Raw genomic sequence first — 19191 nt, forward strand, 5'->3', positions numbered from 1 at the left:
CTCGCGTTTCAGCTGCCGGAGGGCCCCATGCAATGCAAAGGGCAGACAGAAAGCGGGGGGTTATTTCGACTTTTATTTTGTCCCTCGTGTATTTTGGCATGTAAAGGGCACACAAGGCGGGGGGCAGTGCTCGTGGCCCACTGTGCTGCCCGCCCTGCAGGGCAGGCAGGAGGGACCCCCGTACACAAGCCACACATACACACAAGCCCCCTCCTCCCCTTCCGGACAGCGAGGAGGTGGCATCATCCCACCAAGCAGCAAAGCACTAGGGCTGTGTGTCATGGGGGTGGGGACAGTGAGGACATTTCCTATAGAAATAGATACTCCCCCCCCCCCCCCCCCATGTCCATGGGGGCTCCAGCCCCCCGTCTATTAGGGAACTCTTGTCTCCCCGTGTGTCTCCACAGAGAGGCCATGAAGGGACAAGTGGGGAAGGAGGAGCAGGGGAGAGCAAGACCCTGCTGTCATCCTCACTGCCCCCACCCCTTTCCCCCCCATGCCTTCAGCCCACTCTGCCCCCACAACACTCAGCAGGAGGATGTTCTAGCTGGGAATCCGCTGATAGAAGTAGATGTAGCCCAGATCCTTGGGGGGCTTCTCAGAAGCACAGACTTTCTGGTCATTGTAGATCACCCACCTGCAACATGCAGAGGGGGAGCTCAGGGATGCCACTCTCTGGCTAAGACACGACTTGATTCCCCTCGCCTGCTCTCATCCCTGACGCCCCAAGACCTCTGAAGAAACAGGGGAGGACAGCAATTTAAAGCTGTCTCTCAGAGTCCCCTTATGCTGTGAAAATCCCTCTTACCTGCCATCTTTCTTGATGTGACAAACGTAGTGTCCACACATAGTTGAAGTGCCCATGTGACTGATGAAGGCAAACAGCTGATATTCTTCAGAGAAGGAGAGAAGAGAGGATTGTCAGGAAAAGAGGAAAGGCATCTTACCCCGAAAGACTCTGTGCAAGGCCCTCTCAGAGAAGGATCCCTGAAGGAAGCTCTGCTGGGTAATAATTTAGAATTGGGTTCCCATTGAGTGTAACTGTCAGTGGTCTTCATGCCTCCCATTTATCCTCTCTTCCAACTGTTTATTTGGCCCATGGCTGCTGTGTGGGTAACAGCAGGGATTCCCCCTCCCTATAGCATGCAAGCAGCCTAGCAGCATCTGCACATAGACCAGAACCTGGTTTTCCTATAGAAGCCTGAAGAGCAGAAAAGCCTCCTGGGATGACTGGGAAAAAGCAGCACAGCACTTCCCATCTTTCACTTGATGGCACTTCCTCTGCTTCTCTCTTACTGGCTTCCAGGTAATCCCCAGCCTTGAAGGGTCTAGACTCTACTTTGCCATCCCTCCTTTTTCTCCCTGCTTCCACCTCAGCAGCCAGACCAGCTCTGTGGCAGCTGCTGCTGCTAAAACCTGTGGTTACTGCATAGATTAGGGAGGATAAACCCATGTTGAGTTTGTGCCCCAAAATCCACACTCGACTGCTTGGAACTCACTTCCAGGCCCATCGCGAACTTTAGGACCCACAGGGACAGATTCAGAGATGGACTCAGCTGCTGAGCGCCCCTCTGAGATATCCATAGCAGCTTCTGCATCAAGGTCATCAATGTGACTGAAGATCCAATCCACAGCACGCTCCAGACTGTTGTTCTAGAAGGAAGAAGAGAAGACTGTGAACTTGGGAATCCCTGTTCCTGAGAATATACTTTCACTCTGATGTCACCCATGCCTCTCACCGTGGCTCTAAGTGCTTTCATAGCCTGGTCCCGGGAGAAGCCCATGGAGACAATGGTGGCCACACTGTCTTCTGAAGGAGGGTCTGGGCAGGCAATAGTTGACCCTGGCCCACTGGATCCAGGGAGAACTAATGGGTTAGCAAAGTCTGCAGCAGGAAACAGAATACAGCAGTTAGATCGCTCCAAGAGGGATACTGTCCAAGTCCAAACTACTTCAGTTTTCTGCTGCAGCAGTGGGGCAGGAAGAACGATGGCCCAGATGCAATAAGCTTCACCATCACCACATGGACGCATACCTGGATCATCCATATGTGACATGACCCAGTTCATGGCGGCCTCAACTCCACTGTTCCCTGTGTAATACACAGCTTTGCGGCAGGCATCCATGGGAAAGCCCATCTCCACTAGCTGGATAATCACTGACTCATCCAGCATGGGTGCTGTGGGAAGACAGGGATTAGAGCCACCCACTCCCACCCATCCCTGCCTGCTCCGTTTTGTGCAGTGTCACACAGCCCCCCAAGCCACCACCTCCTGGCTTTGTTTCACACCAAGTTCCGTCTTTCTGCTCTCCTCATCTTTTACTACCTTTCTTCTTCAGAAGCGCAGTCTCACACACAGGCACCCCAGGGAACAAAAGGCTTCAACTAATGAACTCAGGAGCACTGGCTCTTCCCTAGCCTCCAAACCCTACCTCCCACACTGTGGTTTGTGAAAATAAAATACCTCTACCAGTTAAATGTCATATAAACCCCAGCTCTGCCCCTCTAAATGCACTAGACATGCCACCTCCCCATCTTCCACAGAACAAGAATGAACAAACTCCCTTGCATAACATCCTTGCATAACAGGCATGCAAGGGAGGCAGCCAGCATTCACTGACAGAGGGACAGGGAAAGTCTGAGCAAGTGGGAAACCACTAGCATGGGAGACAAGACAAGAAGAGCAAGGAAATGAGTCGGGCATCAGGAAGAGAGGAGGAGAACCACTAACATGTTGGAGAGGAGAAGTGAGGGGAGCAGAAGGAGTCGTCGTCCTCGTTGCCATAGAACCCCAGGCTACCTTTGGGCTCATCTGGTGTCACCAGTGGGGGTGCAATGTCTGGCATTTCTTCTTCTCCATCTTGCAGCCCTGTTCCCTGCAGTGCAGAGATATCCAGTTCCTCTGGCATTTCAATGGAGACATCTGCAAGATAAAGTCTCGCTCAGCCTCCCCACAGGGGCAGAAACAAAGGACTCATCTGAGAGATCTAGAAGGATAAGTCCCTGGGAATGCAATACACTACAGTCTGCAGCTCCTTTTGAGGTAGTTACTTTCCCCTTTGCAGTAACAGACAACAATACCCATATATGACACCCACTACCTATATCACTACCTATATGCTCTGTACTTCTCATCCTTCTTACCGAGCTTTTTGGGTACCCAGTCCAGACCAAAAGTGAATTTCTTGATCTGGATCACCAGATAATCCGGGAAAGAGGCGAACCGTGTTGTTCTGAAAGTGACAAAATAATACTTTAAAATACTTTCTCAGCAATGATTGAGGGCACCTAGTTGATTCAAGAAATCAGTGCAGGCATGTCCTAAGGTGGGGGGGGGGGGTGGATATACATATCTGTGCAGCTCTCCTATGCTGAGCTTAAAGCTCCTCAAACACAGAATCATTTCTAAAGCAGATGCTCTGACAAGATGAGATGGAATGCAACATTTACAAAATCTTGGGGGATAAGGAAAAATAGTACATGTGTTCTACCTTCCAATCCTGTATTTTACAAGCCACCTCAGATTTTACTGTTTAATTAAAAGTCTAACCCTTAAGGAATGTAGAGGAAATAACATCTTTTATTAGACCAACAGACACAGCTACAGGAACTGACAAGCTTTCAAGCACAAGAGCACTTCTTTGGATATGAAGCAGAAGCAGTGAATGTTAAGCTAACTGAATTTGATTGAACATTATTTAGTTACACGATTTAAGAGAGAGGGTGTCTGGAATCTATGGGACAGACGGGAATGTTTGTGAAGGGAGAAGCAGTAATAAGACAGACAGATACTTATTATTGGGGTATAATTGTAACATGCCGTAAAATTAATTTAAGGAACGGTATATATTCAATGCTAATTCTTACAAAGTGTTTGAACACAACTCACTACTTAAAAGCAAAACGTTACTTTTCAATGTGATCATGTTACTGACTGGAAACTAGGACGAGAGAAAATGGCCTCAAGTTGCCCCAGGGGAGGTTTAGATTGGATATTAGGAAAAATTTCTTCACCGAGAGGATGGTCAAGCATTGGAACAGGCTGCCCAGGGAGGTGGTGGAGTCACCATCTCTGGAAGTATTCAAAAAATGTGTGGATGTGGCGCTTCAGGACATGGTTTAGGGGACACTGTGGCGCTGGATTAATGGTTGGACTTGATGATCTTGAAGGTCCTTTCCAACCTTAGTGGTTCTATGATTCTGTGATTCTGTGACTGTTTGTTTGTAGTAGCTACAATAATAGAATATTTGTTAGAAAAACACTTCCAATTCTTTGAGGACAACTCTTTCATTGCAGAAGAACAGTCAGGAAGCTGCTTACATCTGTAATCTTCTCACTACACCTCTGCACTGTTGCATGTGCTGCAGGCAGTGAGACAAATTAAAGCTGTTTTTTAAACCTTGCTATTAGCATTTAAGTCATCATTCTTTAAAATAACTCACGTGTCTGTTACACTCAGTGTTTTGCTCAAAATTTAATAGCTAAAACTTCCTTTAAAGAAATTTTAGAGACCACACAAGACCAGTGGTGCTATACTGCCAGTAACTGGTTTTAAAGCTAAATTTTGAATTTAGAATAAAAGCTGCTAGTTTTCTGGAATATCACTGTACTTTCACAGCCCCTCAGCAACTGAAATCTGATGGTAAGGACTTCACTAGCACTGCTGTTCGTGTGGGGGGCAATCCCTTGGGGGCAATCACTCCAGCACTGATGCACTGGTTCCCCCTCTGCTTCAATGTTATATGGGTCCAGGGTGTGGAGGACTATAAAGCTTTGGTAACATTCCTTCCCCAAGCAACTAAAAGAAGCCCCCAAAGGTGCAGCTATTGCAAGTTCATCACAGCCTAGCTGGTAACTCACATACACTCACTTGAGAGCCACAGACTTAGCCTGCAAGGCTGTGCTCCAGAAATCATCCACCTGCTCTGGAGCTCCATAGGCCTCTAGGCAGGAGCTGAAAGGCACCTTGGCTCGCACCAGCTCAGGCAGTGGCTGCTTCTCCTCCTCTGCCTGCCTCTTCTTCTCCTCATATTCCAGTAGTTCATCTAGAGAATAAAGCAGAGGAGTCAAGGACCACCTACAAAGCAACTGGTGTAAGCTACACCCAGAGGCAGAATAGGTCTAGAGATACACGCCACCAAGAATGGAGCACAAAGTAGACAATGTCTTCCAGAGCACTGTTCTGCTACTGCAGTCCTGTTTTGCTGTTGAGTCACAGCCCAGCTTGTGGTGTTGGAGGGAAAGGTTCTAGAGGGACATCACTGTGTCACACCACCTCTGAAGAAATCAGCTCGATCCCACAAAAGCAGGTGAAGGATTTAGCTTCAGAAGTGGGAAAGTCCCTTTCTCATTTAAGGAGTTCTGTAAGAATAATACAATATCCAAACACAATGTTTGCTACGTTTTTGGCCTTGGCACATTACTGACCTTTGTTGAGTGCAGCATCCATGGGCACGGGCAGCTGCATGATGTAGTCCACACGCTGGGTATATTTCACCTTTTCTGTGGCCAGGCACTTCAGCTTCTCCTCCACCAGAAAACGGAAGACCTCATTAGGGTTCTCCGAGCTGCGGCAGTTCCTCTGAAGAAGGAGAGGTTAGAAGGATAGATGTAACATCAGAATAGCAGAAATAAATACCTGCTGTAGCAGCAGTTCCATGCAGGACATGGCTAAAGAGTATTCACTTCTGTACCCAGTTCACTGAAAAAGACAGCAAAGAGGAACTAGAGCCAACTTCTGTATCCCAGGAACCCATGCCATTCCTGCTCCTAAAGAAGACAATTTACATCTCCAGTTGTGCCATTCCCAAGAGAGATTCCTCCAAGGAATCAGCCCTGAAAACATGGCCAAGCATCTCTCATTCTCTGCTCCCACAGGTGCTAGCTGGCTCATTTCCCTGTGTTCTCTCACTCTCTCTGCCCCAGTTGTCAGCTTCTCACCCCCACTCCTCACCCCTTGCTGTGGGGAGAAAACAAAGCTGGGCTTTTTCATGGTTTGACAGACAGACTCAACCATTACCTCCACCATGTTGATGAAGTGCAGAAAGAATTCCTGGGCATCCTGCTGTCGGTTAGTGGAAAATTCTGGGTGACCCTTTCCAATGAGGGACTTAAACATGCGCGGAGCAATGCCATTTTGCATACCCTGCAAATATCAAGGAAGAGGAATGTGGTCAAAATTTGCCAAGTATGCGCCCTGGCATGTAGCACTCTACTCTTAGCCATGTTTTTTCTTCAGGCAACAGGGCCCTGGAACAAGCCCCAGGACACATCTTCAGAAAGGGTTCTCCTCCTTCCCCATGTAACGCATGCAATACCTCAATGCAACACACACATCATGAGGATGTTGTATCCAAGTCTCACCTTCTGATCAGGCTGCTGTTCTCCATCTGCAGAAGCCGGCTTTGAATACTCCCCAGAAAGCAGTCCATGGCCCAGTTTGGCTCTGGAATGATGAAGTCACTGTTAGCATCAGATAGGTTTCTTCAATCCCACATATTACAGGACCCACATCAATCCATCCAGCTTTAACACTGCCACGGACTGTCAATCTCAGAGAGATCAGTTTTCTCTGCTGCACCAGCCAAGACCATCTTATCCTGGTCTGCTTTCTGGTCCCATGAGACATCACTGACTTGAAAGTTACTAGGACTTCTGGGCACCAATCTCAACCATTGCTTCCACATTGGGAAGAACATAAAGGAACAGCTTCCTTTTCCCCACAGAAGGGCAGCTGGTGCTGAGCCATACAGCAGCTGTGTAACAGCCAAACTAAACTCCAGCCTGACATGGGTAAAGTAGCATTGTATCTAACTGACTGTGCAGGAGACAATAGGGCAGACCAAAATTGTCTGAGCCAGAAATAGCATTGCTGTGAGCAGACTGATCACATTTTCCCAGGGGAAAGATCAAGATCGACTGCATGAGGCACTTAATGGACAACAGCAATGTTCAGCAATTTCCTCCTATGCTCAGACTCTCCTACTATTCCACTTCATTCCAGTCCCTCCCCATCACCGTTGCCATTTGTCTGTAACCAAACACTTCCAATTCCTTCCTCTGCCCAGGCAAAAATCTTTCTGGCTGTCTCAACTTAATCACCTCCTCAGTGAATACCTCACCCCAGGCTGTCCAAATTTAGAATCCTCCCTTACCACTGAATTTCCTTCCACAAGTGCCACCTTCCATTCCTCCACCCCAAACCTCCATATACTGCTTTACTGTTTTAGAGCAGACGTAGCAGAGAATTCATGTATTTAGAATGCAACACCATCTCAAGTCTTATGTTCCTTCTTCTGTATATTCTCCTGCTATTGCTCGCACAGTATTTCTTGCAGAAAGCCTCTTTAAGGATATATGAATTATCCACTGAGAATAAAGCTGCCTAAATTTATGTATTTCTTTGCTCTTAGCCATCTCCATTGCAGAGAGGAAGCACCTTTTTGCTGTTACACAGATAGAATATGCCTACCAGAAATCCCCCCGTGGTAACAGATGGTACTGCACTCCCCACATAATACATTTAAGAGCCTCTTGTGAACACTGAGGTGCACTCTGGCCTCTCCATCTAGGGCATTCAGCTGAACTTTCTTGGTTTAGATCCTTACTGATCACTGAGGATCAGTGTCTCTGATGGACGCGGAAATAGAGAGGCGAGGCTTGAGGGAGAAACCTGCAGCAAAGCACACTGTAGCAGCGCAGAGGGGACGCACCCAGGCAGCCTCAGCCTTCCTTCTCTCACCAAAACTCTACGTACACTTGTGTGCTGAAGTCCTGTGTGGGGTCCGAAGGTGCACTTTGGAATATCTTTTCCAGCTTGTCCACATACCTGCAAAGCAAAGCAGAGCAATCTAAGGGACATACGTGTTCATCTAGTAAAAACACAGTTCTGAGCTGGATTACTGTAACAGAAGCTCCCAGCTCTAGGAGACCTTTGTACTGATCCCAGGGGATCCCAGGCCAATGGAAAGGAGTGATTAAGCTCACTTACTTTCTCTGGAAGTCTGGGATACTGAACAGCACCTGCATCACAGAATTGAGGTAGCAACTGTTGCCCAGGTTACGGATACCAGTGTACCCAGGCCCATAGAGGGGCTTGAGCTGCACGCCAGACTCCTGGATGAGCTCCCACTCCCCAATGCGCTGGTTCATGTCTATTTCCAGTTCTGTCATTGTCTTGTCTGTCTGTGGAGGTAAAGAACAGGAAAAACCCTCAAAGAAGACTCAAGGGAACATCAGAGGTGTGAAAAGGGCAACACTATCGAGAAACATAAGGGTTCGCACCCATTCTGTCTTACTAAATGAGAAGAGAAGGAAAATACAAGAATTGTTTTCAAGTATCTGAATACCTGGGACAGAAGGAGGAATGATAAGAAACACAGCAGAAATATGAACCATCCCCTCTAAAGGGGCATGGAAATCACACACTAACACTGAATCTAGGGAGCGAAGCTCGGAGCCTGGGCAACTCCCTGCCTGCAGTATTGACACAGAGCTGTTCCCAAGAAAACCTGAGGGACAGGGAAGAAAGACAAAAAAGCCAATGGGAGAAGAAAGGCAGATGAGGCAACTCTCTGCCTGATAAAAAAATATGTTTCTTGACCAGCAATGGTTCTGTATAGCCATGGAAAGCTGGGATCCAGCTAAGAAATGTCAGAATTCCTTCTCTCCCTGCTCTGGGCCTACAGAAGAACCTCCCCTCACCTTCTGCATCTTGAGCATGTCAATCCCAAAGTGAGCAAGGTGTTCTGCCAGGTTGGGATCCAACACCATATCATCCTCGTCATAGGAGTAGACGTCTATGCAGGAACACAGAGGAAAAGGAGAGACTTATTATGGCCCGTGATCTAACATTCACTGCTGGATGAAGAGAACAGAGTGCTCAGAACTGGGAGTTTTGACAAACTGAGCAGTTGGAGTTTCTCTCCTTTCTCAAGAGACTAGTACAACAGACAGAATATTGAGGTTCCCCCAAAACATGTGACAAGACAAACAACTTTGTCATTGGTCAAAGTACAGAGGTACATGTACGTCTGGAGTGAGGAAAGTGGGTTACTGTGCCACACTGTGTGGGTTACTGACCATGTCTGGTCAGGCTTTGGACACAAAGTATTTCATAAATGTCCCACCACAAAAAACAAGACAGCAACCTGGATAACTATTCTAAACCCCTCCAAATTACAAGAGAGGGCTGGAGGAAGGCGAGGTTCTTTGCCTGTCACAAGAAGCAGGTCAGAGTGGGAAAGTTCACGATAGGATGACACTGAATGTTCCAGGTCATAAGAAGGGCAACAACAGCCTGGAAATTCTCCCTGACTTCCCTTGTCAGAGACCACAGTCAGCCTGAGTGGTGCCTGGCGTCTATAATCTCAGAGGATCCCCCTTCTCACCAGCCCCATCAGGAGTAATTGTTCCCAGTTTCACAGCCAGTGGGTAGCCAGTTTCCCGGTAATGCTCGACTGCATGATTGTTGCCACCACTGCCATCAAAATAGCGCCGACCACAGAGGATGGCTCCATCAGTCATGTTCAGCCACAAGTTCTCCCTCATGTCACACTTGCTGCACTTCCAGCCACTATTGACAAGGAACAGAGAAAAAGAGATTAGGGTGAAAACCTTTGCAGTCTACCTCCCAAGCCCTCTCCATTACTGCCCACCAACCATAGTATAAGCAATTTCATTCCTCTTTTCCTTCAGAATGCTAAGCATCCTGAAAATACCTTAGTTTTCCATTTCCCCTGAATTTACTATGACAAGGCACATGCAGAGACTCACAAAAAAAGTGAGTCTGCTCATCTGCTGCTGCAGTCCAGGACAGGAGAAATTGATGGGGGTGGGTCTGGGATACAGAGCAATACAGCTAGTTTTACTACTATGCTCACCATGGTGGGATGCGAACATCATTCTGAAGTTGGTGGAGGGAAAAAGCATGTTTGGAAACACGTCGAACCTCCCCATCCCAAGCCTGTACCTCCTGCTTTCGTGAGGCTGAATCTGCTGTCAGGATGGCTTCAACTGCACTGGCAATCTGGAATTAGGACAGCAGGAAAAAAAATGAAGACCACAAGGAAAGAAGCTTCCAGTGCCACAACACTCCACATTTATGCTCAGATTGGCAAGTCAGTTGTGCTAGGACAGCATTCAGGAGCTTCAGTCACAAGCCAGGACTCCGTAATACAAAGCACTGTATAAGTGCAGAACTATCCTGCTTACTGCAAGCTGAGACTTCACAGCAGCTCTGCAGGATCCCTTTTACAGGACAGCAGTTCCTCCTCAGTAACGGTGCATTTCCTCCCTACCAATAGAAAACACAGCCCTCCACCCAAACATACCCTGTCTCTGACCATGTCCGGTAGTCCCTCCAGCCCATCACGAGGAATATCCAAATGCTCTGGGAAAATTACTATTTTTACATCTTCGTCATATTCAAACTTTTCCTCTGTGATGTCAAATCCACCTTCTACACCTACAGGAAGAAAAAACATTGTGGTAACAGGTAAAATCAAATAGCTTGCAAAGCTTCTTTGCCCATAGCTTACATGAAATAAGGTACCATGACTAAGACAAAGGTATAGATCAGTGATCCACAATCTTTCTTCCACTTCTGGATTCCAAAATTTCTGCTGGTGGTGTGGAATTCACAGGAGCAAATATAAGCCTAGCGACAATAGGTTTGCTTTTCCCAGATGCTTAGAAGGAATCTCCAGACCCTGACTACCACCAGAAAAAAAGACCTGCTCCAGAGAGACATTGGCCAGAACAGAGCCATGATAAAGCACTGCTGTTCATCCTTCACAGTATATCCAAGATGATGAATGGAGACATGCATGAAGACATCATATTCTAACCCACTGCAAAGGTCTAGTCTACTAGGATCTTTAAGGAGCCTGGCTCTGCTTCTTGCATCTTTGTCCTGTTTTTTTCCAGGAAGGACAGTTCAGAGTCCTGAACTCAAGCAAGGAGGACCAGGAGTTCCTCTGGAACCAGAACATCCAGAATTACAGAAAAAGTTTTAGGAAAGGTATAGTGCTAGTAGTTTCTCATGCCCACCTAGCTGTGCTTTCCAGAAGTTGCAACAGAAATGGGAGTTTCCATACATAAAAGGTTATTTGCCAGTTGTCAAGAGTCATGATGGATGCTCACTACAGAAGTATGCAGTGGAGGGAACAGTTTCAGATTTATGTAGGTACTCAGGGAAAAACCTTGGCCTTTCATGTTCTCCAGGCATTCACACCTTACATCCCAGAAGGAAACAGGCAGAAGACACATTGCTTACTAGCAGCCTTAACCCCCTATCTTTTTTTTTTTTTAAACTGAATTTCCTTTATTCCTTTAAAAATTATGTGCTCTGACTGCCATAGATCTCTGCAACAGATCTTTGAAGATCTGTGGTTGCAACAAGTCCCTGAAGGGATTATGAGTTTTTGCTATTTAGTGCCTCTGCCTCAAGAATCCTGTGTGTGACACAGTTCTGATAACCATTACTGCATTTGGTTAAAACATCGACAAAAATACCTGTTTCCCACGATATGTCCTTTAATTCTCTCCTCGGATACCTAAAATTTTTAGACTATGCACAAACTGCTATGTATGAATACAGATGCTACAAGCCTGAGTGATTTTAGAAATACCTGAAAACAGTCACCAGCATCATGCAACAACATAACCAGATAATGCTCTTCAGCACATTCCAGACAGATCTCCTGTCACCACTTCATAGATTAAAGCAATACACAATCCCTCAGGGTGTTACACAATTCCTGAACTCTAAACAAACTAAAAAAAAACTGGTGAGGTCCCCTCAGGTGGTTATGTGAACCTTCTGAGGCTGCAGATGAGGAAGAGGGTCTTCAGCCAGCAGATTGCCTCCCAGCCCTTTTTCCCCCATCCTGGTTCTGGCTGGGATAGAGTTAATTTTTTTCCTAATAGCTGGTATAGTGCAGTGTTTTGAATTTAGTATGAGAATAATGTTGATAACACACTGAAGTTTTAGTTGTTGCTACATAGTTGTAGTGCTTATACTCAGTCGAGGACTTCTCGGCTCCCCGTGCTCTGCCAGAGAGGGGTGCACAAGAAGCTGGGAGAGGGCACAGACAGTACAGCTGACCCAGGCTGGCCAAAGGGATATTCCCTACCATATAACATCATGCTCAGTTCATAAACTGGAGTTGGCTGGGGGGCGGGAATCGCTGCTCAGGGACGGGCTATCAATCACTGGGTGGTGAGCAATTGCTGTATTGGGCATCACTTGTTTTTGTATATTCCTTTAACAGCAATATTATTATTGTAATTGTTGTTATCATTGCTGTTGTTTCCTCTTCCTTTGCTGTCCTATTAAACTGTTTTTATCTCAACTCATGAGGGTTTTTTTTTTTTCCGATTCTCTCCCCCATCCCACCTGGGGGCAGGAGGCGAGCGAGTGGCTGCGTGCTGCCACAACACCCCCATAGCCAACAGACTGCCACGAGGTACACTCCTTCCCTCTCCATGCTTATATCTAAGCACCACAAACTCCAAAAGTCATTCAACCAACATGCGAGGCATGGGAGGCAAGCAGTATAGATTTTTCTCCTCATTGAAAGCGAAGCTGAGTTACAGAGAGATCAAGTGCTACATTTTGCAGCTGATGACATTTTGCTCCTTAAGTACTTTCTAGTACTTAAAAAATGTACCCATGTCAGGACTAGCTAAACCACCACAGTTTAGCCAAAAAAGAAGGGGGGGGGAAAAAAATCTCTCCTGGATTTATGATCACTGCCTCACAGGGCTAATACTTTCTTTTATTCTCTCCCGCTCCATTCACGCCACTAAACTGTCATCACAGGCAGCTATTTGCTGACCCAGTGACAACACTTGTCTCAAGACATTTGTAGAACTGAGGATGCAGAAATAACTCATAATGCAGGCTGGGTCTCATCTCTCCAAAAGCAGCATAATCATATACATAAAAGCACTGGCTATCTGAAGAAACGATTCTAGTCTCAGTTTTGCTAGAAGTGACCTTTGGGACTCCGTTCACTCACCATAAAAACAGTGAGCAGCTGAAAATCTTAATGATGGTGTTTGCGCTGTGGCAGCAGCGGAGTCACTGGGCATCTGCTACACAATGGCACAGCCAGGGAAAAAGTGATCAAAAAGCAAGACATCCACAGGTTCTGGATTTCCCTCTAGTGGTCAGCTTCCAGCTAGCCAATAACCCGTTACTGCTAAAAAAATGTTCCTATCATCTGCTTTATAGGTCTCCATAATGGTTCAGAAATTACTAGTGGAGGCTGCTCCAAATAAGTGGCATCTTTTTTGATTGCCATGACAGCCTTTTCAGTTGGTGCAAGACAGTTATGGAACACCAGGCCTGTTCTTCTAGAGAAGTGCCTGTTTTTTCTATTTTCACATTCACATGTATTTCTTCCAGTATCAGCCTTGTATTTCAAAGCACTACCGAGCCCAAAATATAGCATTTACCAGTAATTTCTTCCCCATCTATATAAATAACAGTAGTTCCATATCTGAGAAGTTTAAAAAATAGTTTTTCTATAAGAAACTTCAAACTTACTTTTCTCAGACTTACACATTTTCTCAAATTTACTTCAGCCCCACACTGGACGCATCCATATAAAGCAACAGCCCCACACTGGTTATACACACATGAAACTGATTCAGGCATACAGAGTTAAGAGAGGATGCAAAACATAGTTATCTACAGAAAACATGATGCAACTTTGAACACAGAACAAAACTACCACCTCAACAACTGACCTAAGACACATTAGAAAACATGAAGTTTGAATACCTTTGGGGATACCAGCTTCAACTAGCCCAGAAGAGGAAAGGCCAGGCACATTCCACAAAACCAGGCAGCTCCAGAGGACTGGTTCAAAACAACAAGGACGATATGGTATACAAGTGCTTTCTTACCAATAGCCAAGCGAGTTGGTTTCTTCCTTGGCGGGTCCCCAGCACTGGAGTTGGTGTCTTCTTCCTTCTATTTCATTGAGAAAAAATATGGAAAAAAAGAGTTAGGGGGACAGGCAGGTTGTGGCAAGCCTTAAGGATTGAAATTAAGCTACTCTGGAAACCGAGAGAGGCCAGGCAGAAATAATGTGGGCAAGCCATACAAATCAACATTAGCAGAGCTGAAAACTGATCTACCTCAATTAACCAAGAAAAACATCAGTTATATTTGAGGAGAAAGAACTCTGTATCTGATTGAATACAGAGACATAGCCCAGCTCTCAATTTCAGAACAAGCTTGATTTTATGTATTTTTATTTTTTACCGGTTTACGTGTTCTTTTGAGGTGCAGGTAGACCCGCTGGCCTGTTTTCTGATAGTGCTTTTCGACATACTGCTTCCCAAAGCCCAGGAATGTGTTCATGCAGATATATAAGCCACCATCTGACTCCTAGAAGGAAGGATAGATAAAAACTGAAGGGAGGTGGTAAAGAATGCCATTCCAACTGCTAGGATAGGCCCACACTTACCTCTAGGAACACTGTTCATTATTGCTTAAATAATGGCTACAGCTTATTCCTACATACCAGCCACTTAGTAGCTAGTCGGAAATAAGATGGCAAGCTCCAGCCTAGCTGTCCCAGAAAAACAGGTACTCCTGTCAAGGTGATGTGTTTGAAAACCTATTTGCCTGTTCACTCATGGCAGGATGATACTGAATCAGGAAAGTTCAGCAACTTATCTTGCAAAAGGCCCCTAGCATGGACAGTTCACAAGTTCAGAGCACAGTGCAATCATTACCAACAAAACTGTGGCACCCTGTCTGAAAGCGTAATTCCCAGTGCCATAGGGAACCTTGCCAAACTACAGTGTGAGGAAGGTTAACAGATCGCTGTTTATTTTTTGCTGCTGCATTCAAATGCTTGTGAGTAGCTCTAAAACAGATACAAAATGAGCCCTCCACATCCCACAAGCACCTGGAAAGCACCGTGCTCATTCAGCAGGGATACCCTTTTTAAATTGAAGAGGCAAGGGCCCAAATGCAGAGGCTGGAAAAGAGGGAAGACACCTTCAACCTGCTTCCCAACATTAAGCAGCTGGGACAGAGTCAGAGCGGCGACCACATAGACAGGCATCACTGTGGGGCTCGGGGAGGGCAAGAGGGCCAGGCTGCCGTGTGCTGCTTCCTCAAAGGACCCGTGTCTTCCAGCCACAGCCCATTTCTTCTGGTGGGCTGGGGCACAGGCCGGGTGGGCGCCTGCAGAGGTGACCAAGATGGGGACCTCGCCCGCCCGCCTGCCGGCAGGGCCTCCCCAGGTCTGCCTAGGCCAGGCGAGGGTAGGGAAGGAGAAGCAGAGATGCCGGCGGGGTGGAGACGGCTGGAGAAGGGACCACTGCCATCTTAATGACACAGCACCGACTCGGCTCCCCGCTTGCCGGGCCACGCCACGCGGCGAGGCCAGAGGGGCAGCTCAGACCCGGGCAGGGCGGGACCCCCAGCCCGCCCACGCCGCCAAGGGCCGGGCCCGGGCCGCGCTCCGGCCCCCCGCCGGACAAGAAGCGCCGGCAAGCCCCCACTGCGAAGGAGGGGGATCCGGGGTCCACTCGCTCTCCGGGCGCGTCGGGCCGGGCCGGCGAACGGGGCGAGGGACCTGCCCACGCCCGCTCCGGCCCCAGAACTACAGCTCCCAGTACGCCGCGACAGGGAGGAGCGCGTCGAGGGGCACGCCGGGCGCTGTAGTCCCCGAGGGCCCGGCGCTCCTCCCGGCCGCGGGCCGCTCCGGCCGTCGGAAAACCACAAGTCCCATCGCACCCCGCGCGGGCGGCACCCCGACGGACGGGTGGGCAGGGAGCGGGCCGGAGTGAGGGGCAGCCCGGTGAGGCGGGCGGGCCGGCCGCGAGGCGCGCTTACCGGCGTGTCAAAGGAAAAGGCGCACTCGTCCTTGTGGACCCGGTCGCCGGCCTTGGGCACCCGGATGGACGGCAACACCGAGAGCAGCGCCTCGCTCAGCTCCGCCATGACAGCGGCTCACTGCAGCACCGCCCACAGCCCCACCCTAACCAATCAGAGCCCAGCATAGTCAGGCGGGCTGTGGCCAATCCGGCGCAGCACGGGAGCACCGGCAGTGAGCCTGAGGGCCGGGCCCGCGGCACCGCCCAGGCCGGTTCGCCCAATCGCAGCCACTCTTTTGCCGTCACAGGAGGCGGTGCCGGGCTCCTCGGCCAATGGGGACGTAGAGCTGGGCGGGGAGCTCCCCGAAGATTGACAGCAGCCTGGCGGCGGGCGAGGCGGGATGTGCCGGGCCGGGGCTGCGGAGCCGCCGGGCGGCCCCCACAGGAGATGGGCGGCCGAGGGCGGGCCCGGGGGCGGAGCCGGCCCCGCCTCCGTGCGGTGACCAATGGGGCGGCACCGCCCGGCGGGCGGGAGATTTGAATCGCAGCGGCGGGTGGGGTAGGGGAGTAGTGCGGCTCGGCGCTCGCCGCTATGGGGGTCTCTGGCAGCGCCCTGGCCACCCCCGCCGCCCTCCGCAACAAGCACCTGGCGCACGTCAGCGACCCCCGCTCCCCTAGCGCCGGCATCCTGCGTACCCCCATCGAGGTAGGCGTCCTCCCGCGAGCCGCCCGCCGCCCCCCTCGGCGGCACCGGCCCGCCGACCCTACGCCTGCCCTCTCCGCAGGTGGTGAGCTCCCCGGCGGGCAGCCCGCAGCCCGGCCCCGCCGAGCCGGCGGCGGGCACCAGCCAGGACCGGGACCCGCGCTCGCCTACGCCTGGCATTTCCCGGACGCCCATGAGAGCCGTATCGAGTGGTGAGTGCGGCCGCCCCGGCAGAACGGGCGGGTGGGCTGCACGGCCCGGCGGCTCACGCGGTCCTCCATCTCTCCCTCACGCCCTCCCCGGCAGACAGCGTGGACCACCTGGTGAAGCAGCTGAGCGAGGCCTTCGGGACTGAGGCCGCGCCCTCGCAGCCGGCGCCGCCGGGAGCGGCCTGCCCCGCCGAGGAGCCGGCCCGGCGGAGCTCCCTGCCCGCGGGCGGCCCGCAGGCGGCCGCCGCCTCGGGGCAAGAAGCAGAGAGGCCGCCCTCTCCCAGCGCGGCCCCGGCTCGGCCGGCCCGCGTTGCCGGGCCCGGCTTCTCCTCGGGTAAGTGCTCGGGGAGGGCGGGTAACACACCTGAGGCTTCGTCTGCCTGCGGAGCTGCCCTGACCGCGGTACGAGCAGGCCAGCACCCTCTGGTGCGTGTGCCTTCTCCAGGCTGGCTGCCTTGCTTACAGAGACCTTGTCCGTTCCCCCCGTTCAGCGGTCTTCCACCGCCTCAGATAGCCTGGCCTTGGGGCTCTACGGCTGGCAGACAGAAGGCCCTTTTGGGAGCTGTTCTCTTATCGAACTGATCTCTGTGTAATTTGAAATTGTAATTGAAATGTAATTTTTCAATCTGTAGTCAAAATCAATAGGTAAATGTACCTCTTTAAGAGGTAAATGTCAGCTCTTCCTTTCTCTGAGACAGGCTTGTCATCGTGGAGGCCTGTTCAGTGGGACCTTGGAGTTTCTCCTTGGGAGGAGCTGGGGAGTGAGGGCGGGAAGCACATCTAAGTGTTATGACTGACTGCTCAGAGTCTTTAGTATAGACCATGCTTCAGAAAACTCTGCTGAGTACCTCTCCTATGAGGCAAGGCTGAGAGCTGGGACTGTTTAGCCTGGAGAAAAGAAGGCTCAGGGGGTATCTTACTAATATGTATAAACACCTGAAGGGAGGCTATAAGGAAGGGAGAGCCAGGCTCTTTTTGGTTGTCCCTAGTGACAGGGCCAGAGGCAATGAGCACAAACTGGAACACAAGGAGGCTCTGCCTGAACACCAGGAAACCCTTATCGCTGTGAGGATGACTGAACACTGGAGCAGGTTGTCCAGAGAGGATACAAAGTCTATTCTTGGCGATACTGAAAAGCCACCTGGACATGGTCCTGGGCAACTGGCTTTAGGTGGCCCTGCTGGAGCAGGGGTGTTGGACCAGATGTCCTCCAGAGGTCCCTTCCAACCTCAATCTTTCTGTGATCCCTTTACCTGGAAGTCCTTGGATAACAGTCTTTGCTGTGCAGGCAGGCAAGCAAGCTAGATCATAAAGGCCAGGATGCATTTAAAATCCAGGACCCTCTAGCCTTGTTGTGATACACTGATGTGTTTCCTTCCATCACTAGGGAACAAGCCTGTAAGATGCAAGACCAACAACAAAATCGGGGCAACATCTGGTGGAACTGGCCGCTCTCCCCTCAGCATCCTACAGGATGATAATTCCCCCAGTGATCCTGCCCCTCGCCAGGTAAAGCTTAGTGAGTGATACTGTGGGAGGAAGAATGGTCTGGGGGAAAAAAAAACCAAACCCAAATTCTTCAATTTCTGTATTTTGTAGGACCCCACTTTGGAACTGTGGCCTCCTAGGCCTGTAGAGCCTGATGACTTCATAAGTATTTTTTTGTGGGTCAGTCTTGTCCCTTGATGCCTGCAAGTCTTGTTCAATGCCTTTATCTTTGGCCTTAACATGATATTGCCCATTTCAGTGCGTCCTTTCTCTTTAGGCTGTAGGAAGAAGTGCATCAGTCTTGGACATTGTCATAAGAGAGCTAAAGCTGAATGACCTGAAAATGAGCTATGTGTTCCACTGAGAATTAACTAACTGACCTTCAATTAACATGTGTTTTACACTGTTTGTTTGGGTTCTCTTATTTCTCTAGGGTAAGAAGCATGTGTTGGGAGAGAACCTTGGGGAGAAGAAGGAAGTGACAATGGATCTGAGCAGGAGCCTCAAGTCTGGGAACTGTGCTTGGAGTGACTTGAACAAAGAGAACCAACAGTGTCCTTTTGTGGAAAACTAGAGAAAATTCCTTTTCCAGGATCTTGCTGTAATTTGCTTCTATGTTTTCAGAGTCTTCTAGGAGTGAGAAATCTGCAATAGACTGAAGCTCCAGACTTGTGGTCACTCTTCTCACCTATACCTGTTGGGGAAAAAGCACTCTCTCTCTCACCTAGCTTTGCATGTCTTACGTACAGTATTTGTCTCTTCTATTGTATATCAGCTGTATTGACTTACTGTAGAGATCTATCTGTAGCAGATAATTTTGTATTAAACCTTTGACTGTATCTTTGTCCTGATAGGACAGTGGGAGTCTCCTGCTTGCCCAGTGCAATGTTTTCTCTGGGAACAAGGATTCAGGAACAGATAGTTCAGCCTCCCATTAGCCCTAAAT

General features: G+C 49.3%; 2 protein-coding genes across 6 annotated transcripts; one reads left to right on the plus strand and one right to left on the minus strand.

Annotated features, from left to right (window-relative positions):
- Positions 1–543: 543 nt before the first annotated feature.
- On the minus strand, positions 544–15972 carry USP5 (ubiquitin specific peptidase 5; the record flags this gene model as incomplete). Of its 5 annotated transcripts, none has more annotated exons than XM_081998650.1 (20): positions 544–637; positions 809–893; positions 1500–1653; positions 1740–1885; positions 2036–2179; positions 2802–2924; positions 3146–3234; positions 4873–5047; positions 5430–5583; positions 6022–6147; positions 6366–6447; positions 7759–7830; positions 7993–8186; positions 8706–8800; positions 9392–9576; positions 9884–10029; positions 10334–10467; positions 13917–13983; positions 14278–14403; positions 15865–15972. In XM_081998650.1, 20 exons carry the CDS (start codon positions 15970–15972, stop codon positions 544–546), a joined length of 2499 nt encoding a protein of 832 aa, XP_081854776.1. The 5 variants fall into 5 exon arrangements, with proteins under 5 accessions (XP_081854776.1, XP_081854775.1, XP_081854779.1 ...); XM_081998649.1 differs by having other exon boundaries at positions 2733–2924; XM_081998653.1 differs by lacking the exon at positions 14278–14403.
- A 465-nt stretch (positions 15973–16437) lies between these two features.
- On the plus strand, positions 16438–18819 carry CDCA3 (cell division cycle associated 3; the record flags this gene model as incomplete). Its single annotated transcript, XM_081998007.1, has 4 exons — positions 16438–16551; positions 16631–16760; positions 18145–18266; positions 18679–18819. The coding sequence occupies 4 exons, from the start codon at positions 16438–16440 to the stop codon at positions 18817–18819; spliced, it is 507 nt and encodes a 168-aa protein (XP_081854133.1).
- Between the last annotated feature and the right edge of the window lie 372 nt (positions 18820–19191).

This window comes from Phaethon aethereus (assembly GCF_964289735.1).
Source record: "Phaethon aethereus genome assembly, chromosome: 1".
Lineage (NCBI taxonomy): Eukaryota > Metazoa > Chordata > Aves > Phaethontiformes > Phaethontidae > Phaethon > Phaethon aethereus.